Here is a 7,160-nt window from a genome sequence, read left to right on the forward strand (position 1 = left end):
TCCACCGTGATTGAGTCGGCGAGGGACAGACAGGGCGGAATAGAGGAGAAGAAGGGATTGTTCATTCGGCTCGAGCCATGGGATGTACACTCAGCGCCGAGGAGCGCGCAGCTCTGGACAGGAGCAAAGCCATCGAGAAAAATCTCAAAGAGGATGGAGTCACCGCCGCCAAGGACGTCAAACTGCTACTGCTAGGTAAGACACCCTTTCATAACGGGGACGACCGTTCTGTACGGTTCGGTAGTAATGGATGGATATCGGAGAAGCGGACCGGGGCGGTGCTGCTCTCCGTGGTGCTGATTCTACCCGATCTGATCCGTCTCTCACTCGGCCCATCTATTCCTTACAGGGGGCGGAGAATCGGGCAAAAGCACCATCGTGAAACAGATGAAGTAAGTGTCCTTCTCTTTGATTTAGGCGTCTTCGTCTCCGACGAGGCCTGAGATTGCGCCTCCTCTGTCCATATTGAGGCTGAGCCGCTCAAGCTCCGCCATGTTTCCAGAGGCCGTACCTCTGTGACTCGAGCACCTCCTGTAGACGGTAATCGGAGGCGCGCAGGCCGCAGAGGTGCTGTTCACTGTGGTGGTGCTGAAACACAGTCAGGGGTTTTTCATCGGTTTCTCGGTAGAGGGAAAATGTGTGTGTGTTTGTGTGTGTGTGTGTGTGTGTGTGTGTTTGTGTGTGTATTTGTGAGGTCACTACAGCTCCATTAGCGAATACCTCTGCTTTAATCTTAATGGTTTTAAGTGCCTGATATCGCACTGAGTACTTTGCCTAAAGCGGATTTACGCGGAAAATATGGAATCTAAAACCTTGTCTAAACCTTTTCATTTCTAATCTGAATCACTCTCTTATCTAAATCACTGTTCTCACTATGTCTTCTGTAAATAGTAGCTCTCCACGGCCCATCCGGAAGAAAGGAGACATAAGAGAAATAATCTAGCTAAGACATCGTGCAAGCCTCCTCGCAAATATTTAACACTTTTTTTTAAATAATTTGTATCAGCCGATCCTCCTTTACTCTCAGTCCCTTCACGCATCCTGCTCATCCCTGCCCTCAACCCTCATCCTGCTGCTCCCTCCCTCCCTCCTCCCTCCCTCCCTCCTCCTCTCTCCTCTCTCCCTCTCTCCATTTCAGCACTCTATCCGTATAGTCCCAGGGGAGTCATGCTGCCAGTATAGGTGGCTCCCATAAGCAGCGCTCACTAGCTTGTTGTGTTCAGTTGTGTTGAGCGCTCCACATGGTTATGATGCTTATGTAATGCTTGGATAGGAAAAAGGTAGAAGATTCGACCTGAAGCTGCACTTAGTGACTCCTTACACACTCAATCTTGTGTCTGTGTTTCTGTGTGTGTGTGAGTGTGTGCGCATGTGTGTATGTGTGTGTGTGTGTGCATATGTATGTGTCTGACTACGTTCAGTTGTTTGTTGAAAGTTTTATAAAGGGGTAAAATCCCTGGAGAAACGTTGGTCTTGTTTTTGAAGGAGCCTGCTGTGATTGGACTGTTTGTATTGGGAGCTGGTGTTGACTGTGGTTAGTAGGATTCTATATTATTAACAAGGACACTGTCTGAATTTTGAGAATCCCACGTCAGGATGTTTTAACGCTCCTGGATGGCGCTGATTTACTGGCCAGGCCTGTTCAGGCTGCAGGCTCTTAGTTTTATAGTGGTTGGTTGGTAGCTAGTGTAATGGATTTGTAATCTGATTCCAGAGCATTCCACGTCAATGTCATTAACAACGGCTTAAATGCACCAACCACCTAACACGGTTATTACAGATGTGGAATTGAAAGTGGCTACATATCGGCTGCCGCTGAGTGTGTGTGTGTGTGTGTGTGTGTGTGTGTGTGTGTGTGTGACAGAGTTGGGCGTGGGGTGGGGGAGGAGGGTGCCTCTAGTGAAGCATTGCCTGTTTTTGGGGGTGTGGGCTGAGAAGTAGGCACTGCTTAACAAGGCTGCAAGACAGACCTGTACTGCAGAAAAGAGCACACACACACACACACACACACACACGCACACGCACACACACACACACACACACACACACACACATGAATAGCATCTGCTGGAATGTGCAGTGTCCACTGAGGTGTGAATGCCTGTGTGTATGTGTGTGTGAGTGTATGTGTGTGTGTGTGTGTGTGTATGTATGTGTGTGTGTGTGTGTGTGTGTGTGTGTGTGTCTTTGTGCATGCGCGCATGCCCACATACTATATCTGTGTGTGTGTCTGTGCTGATGTGTGTGTATGTGTGCAGGATTATCCATGAGGATGGCTTCTCTGGGGATGATGTGAAGCAGTATAAGCCTGTGGTCTACAGCAACACCATCCAGAGTTTGGCTGCCATCCTGCGCGCTATGGACTCCCTGGGCATCGAGTTCGCTGACAAGGACAGGAAGGTGGGTACAGAACTGAACGCAGTCTCACCCTAGCTGCTGTGTGATGATTGCTTTAGTGCCCATTGGCATCACCCAAAGCAGCATCCCCCCTCCCACACACACACACCCACACACACACACCTCTGATAGTGTTTTGAGCATCTTGAGGGCGCCCTGGTAGCTCAATGGGCTGGGGCGCTCACCATATAAAGGCTAGTCCTTTCTGCAGCGGCGTGGGTTCGAATCCGGCCCACACCCTTTGCTGCATGTCTTCCCCTCTCTCTCTCCCACCTTTCCTGTCTGTCACCTACACTGTCCTATCCCAATAAAGCAGAAATTCCCTAAAAAATATCTTTAAAAAAAAGAAAGAAGTGTGATGCCGGTACCACCACCCTGTCCTGCACTGGCGAGGGTTTCAAAGTGTTCACCAGTGTGGCCCCTCCTTCCAGAGCACTTAGGAGCCGACGTCCTCAGCACCCGGGGCCAGAGGGGCCCAGGCTTTATCCAGGACCCCGGCCGTTCACTCCCCCCTCTCATTTCCGCTCCACATAACATATTGTGTGTGTGTGTGTGTGGGGGGGTGGGTTGTGTGTGTGTGCATGCATGCATACGTGTTTGTGTGTGCGTGGATGTGCGCATGTGTGCGTTTGTTTGTGTGTGTGTACGTGTTAACGAGTGTGTGTGTGTGTGTGTGTGTGCGTGTGTGTGTTTGTGTGGCATGAACGTGTCTCCAGGCGGATGCTAAGCTGGTGTGTGACGTGGTCAGTCGTATGGAGGACACAGAGCCCTACTCCGCTGAGCTTCTGACCGCTATGAAGCGCGTGTGGAGTGACGCCGGGACCCAGGAGTGCTTCAACCGCGCCCGCGAGTACCAGCTCAACGACTCCGCCCAGTAGTGAGTGAAAACTAGGGACTCAAACATCTAGAGCCAGACCTGAGAGTGTGAGGGGGGGTCAGTGCTCGCCCTCTCTCACAAATACCATGAAAATATGTTTCACATTCAGATATATATTACATATTTATAAAATGATTCAAATCAGAATCTCCTTTCTCATCCCTCCCTCCTTCTCTCCTCCTCCTCCTGACTCTCCGTGTCCCTCCGTCCCTCTCCCCTCCGTCTGTCTCCTCGTCTGTCCTCAGCTACCTGGACAGTCTAGACCGGATCGGAGCTCCAGACTACCAGCCCACAGAGCAGGACATCCTCCGGACCCGGGTCAAGACCACCGGCATCGTGGAGACCCACTTCACCTTCAAGAACCTGCACTTCAGGTGAGACTGTACATTCAAATACTCTCAACTGGGTCAACTGTGATCCCCTGTCCCAAAAAAATAAAAAATAAAAATATATATAAGGCAGACAATCTATCAAACTATCATTTTTGGAGTGTGCTTTGGAGTGGTGTGTGTGTGTGTGTGTGTGTGTGTGTGTGTGTGTGTGTATGTGTTGCGTGGTGTGTGTAACCTGCTCTTCTGTGAGCTTGTGGTCTGTGCGTTGCATGTGCTGTGTATGTGTGTGTGTTTGTTGTTGTTGTTGTTGTTGTTGTTGTTATTGTTGTGTGTGTGTGTGTGTGTTTAACCTGCCCTCCTGTGGTCTGGCAGGCTGTTTGATGTGGGAGGTCAGAGGTCAGAGAGGAAGAAGTGGATCCACTGCTTTGAGGACGTGACAGCCATCATCTTCTGTGTGGCGCTGAGCGGATATGACCAGGTGCTGCATGAGGACGAGACAACTGTAAGTATCTTTACCACACACACACACACACACACACACACACACACACACACACACACACACACACACACACACACACACACACACACACACATTCATTCATTCTCAAACACACATTTTCACACACATTCCCAAACACACACTGACCCCATTTACACCTGGCAGTAAATGTGTCTCGTATCCAGATTGTATCTAGATGTGATTTAACCTGATTACATTTACATCTGGTATTAATATGGGTCAGTGAGGTCCGATTGAGATCAGAATGCTCTCAACCAAACGCCGCATTGGTTTAACATTTCTGTATGTGGATTGAAAACGCATTTGCGTTCATGCTTGTGTTCAATGTGGTCACAATGCATCCCTGACCACCTCCGGAGGTGGTTTGGCTGATCAGATCACACTCGGTCTTCAACACGTTTTGGGTGCATTTACACCTGTACTTTCATGTGGTTTAGCACTAACAGATTGCAATGTCACCCAAAATGCATTTTAATGCTAGGTGTAAATAGGGACACTCATTCTCAAATACACTTACACACATTCTCAAACACACACACACACACCCATTCTCAAATACACACTCATTCTTTTGTATGACCTGTTTTGACAGAACCGCATGCACGAGTCGCTGATGCTCTTCGACTCGATCTGTAACAACAAGTTCTTCATCGACACCTCCATCATCCTCTTCCTCAACAAGAAAGATCTGTTTTTTGAGAAGATCAAGAAGTCGCCCTTGAGTATCTGTTTCCCTGAGTACACAGGTAAGACCTCTGGAGAACATTCCCAGCCACAGCCTTCACAGATGGAAACATCTCACGCAATCTTGCTTTGTTTCCCTCATTCACTCCCTCCCTCCTGCCTTCTCTCCTCCTTCCCTCCTTCCTTCTCTCCTCCCTCCTTCCCTCCCTCCCATCTTCTCTCCTCCTCCCTGCCTCTCTCTCTCCAGGTGCTAACTCGTACGATGACGCCACGGCCTACATCCAGGTTCAGTTTGAGAGTAAGAACCGCTCGCCCAATAAGGAGATCTACTGTCACCTGACCTGCGCTACAGATACAGGGAACATCCAAGTAGTGTTCGACGCCGTCACCGACATCATTATCGCCAACAACCTGAGGGGGTGTGGCTTATACTGAGGCCCGGCCCAGCACGTCGGTTGCCATGGAGAGTATGAGGTGGTTAATAATAATAATTTTGATGATATTAAAAGGCATAAATATGTAAATCTACACGTCCAAACGGACCCAAAGAGCTGCCGCCAGACTCCAGACGCCAGGTTATTGCCATGTTTCCTACCTATATTCCTTTTTTGATTTCAAAGTACCACCCCTTTTTGTTTATTTGTTTTCCAACATGTGTTTCCTGCTGAATGTGTTTCATGTTTTGTTGTTGATTGTATGAACAACTGTAAGATGTTTATCAGAAACTGAGTGGTCCGAGGGCTGCGTTCAGCTGTCAAAAGCCCAAACTAGAAATGTCATGGATGGAGTCTATAGTATGATGTGTCCTTTCAATCCTAAAAGAAGGAACATTGTGCCGTTCTCTACGTAACATTTCTACCCGCAACATTCTCAAACTTTCTGTTCGCTGAACGCAGCTCTTGGTGTTTGGTTGGCAGAGGTGATGTGTTAAATGTAGGTGATGATGATGATGTTATAGGAGAGGTGTTGTACTGGTGGCGGAGGCTGGAGGCGGAGCGAGGGCGGTTCTGATCCGCGTCCTAGATAGAACTTCCCTCCCCTTTGGACTCACACAGGACCGCTCTACAGGGGCCGCTTCCTGGCGCTTTCATTTGTCTCTCTCTTTCTTTCTCTCGACCATTCAAAGGGCGGAGGAGCGTTTAGTCAGGGTTTTTAGTAGAATGGGTGGCCTTCGCCATTGGCCTCCTAAAGTGTGAAGAAATGCCTGTCGGCCAATGATGAATCTGGAAAGCGTCATATCAGTGTCAACCTTCTGAGAATGACAGCTAAGGAGAGTGGAATTAGACGACATTGATCACTTTCACACTATCTTAACTACATTTTACAATAATATCATGAAAGGAATGCATAATACATTTTTTTATTATCATCGAATGATTTATTAATTTATTTAAGCCTCATGCCCTCCATGCGTCCTGATACCTCCCAGAGTCCTGTGCCACATATTTATTTCCTGTCAGACTTCCTGAGAGCCTGAAGCCGCTGTCCAATGGCAGCCTGCTCCCCATCATGGCTCCACCTATCAGGCTTTGGCCAGATACAGAGCAGCGTATGGAGAGAGGGATGGCATTAGAGGGGTGGACTTACAGTATCTTTGGGGAGTTTGGGTTACCCCCCCCCCCTTCCCCCGCACCCCTGAAGACTGACAGATGTTCACTCCATCTGTCACGTTCTCTCTCTCACAGAGGAAAAGTACAACTCCATCTATTCACTGTGCACCTGAAAATGCATCCTCTCCTCCATCCCTCCATGCCCTCCTCCCTCTGTCACATATCACTCCTCATTTCTCTATCTCTCTCCATTTTCACCTTAAAACACCGTACTGTATATATATATGATTATGATTATACCAGATTTCTTTTTTTTACTGTGAATGTTTTTGTGCTGCACCCCTTATCTCCTCCCCGTAGTTTATTGGTTGCTCTCTCATGTGGAATGTTTGTGCTGAGCCAATCGAATGTTGTGTTTACATTAAAGCCACACTTTTCCTAACTACCCCCGTCTCCAGGCTCAGCTTGTTTCCCCGAGATTGAGGATGTTCAATTTCGATACCGGCGCCTCCTCAGTTTGTGGATGCAGGAGAGGATGTAGCTGAGGGGGGGGGGGGGGGGGTAGACATGGTGATGGCTGCACCCGGCTCTCTGGTTGACTAGAGCGTTTCCACACAGGGGCTCCTGAACGTCCCTCACCCAGCTGAGGCCTTCCAGACACGTCTCGGGGGCCGTGTTTACCCAGCGCCCGCACCTGTTCACCTCTACAAAGGGAATTACACCCTCGGCTGGAACACAGACTACAGGGTATAAGACGAGTCATTAGAAATGAGAATGGGTTTGTTTATTTAACTCTT

General features: G+C 48.7%; 1 protein-coding gene across 1 annotated transcript; it reads left to right on the forward strand.

Moving 5' to 3' along the window:
- Positions 1–77: 77 nt before the first annotated feature.
- Positions 78–5,248, forward strand: gnao1b (guanine nucleotide binding protein (G protein), alpha activating activity polypeptide O, b; the record flags this gene model as incomplete). The annotated part of the gene is made up of 8 exons (XM_084436506.1): positions 78–195; positions 350–392; positions 2,259–2,400; positions 3,114–3,274; positions 3,520–3,648; positions 3,979–4,108; positions 4,722–4,875; positions 5,061–5,248. The coding sequence occupies 8 exons, from the start codon at positions 78–80 to the stop codon at positions 5,246–5,248; spliced, it is 1,065 nt and encodes a 354-aa protein (XP_084292632.1).
- Positions 5,249–7,160: the final 1,912 nt, after the last annotated feature.

This window comes from Borostomias antarcticus (assembly GCF_949987555.1).
Source record: "Borostomias antarcticus genome assembly, chromosome: 4".
NCBI classification, from domain to species: domain Eukaryota; kingdom Metazoa; phylum Chordata; class Actinopteri; order Stomiiformes; family Stomiidae; genus Borostomias; species Borostomias antarcticus.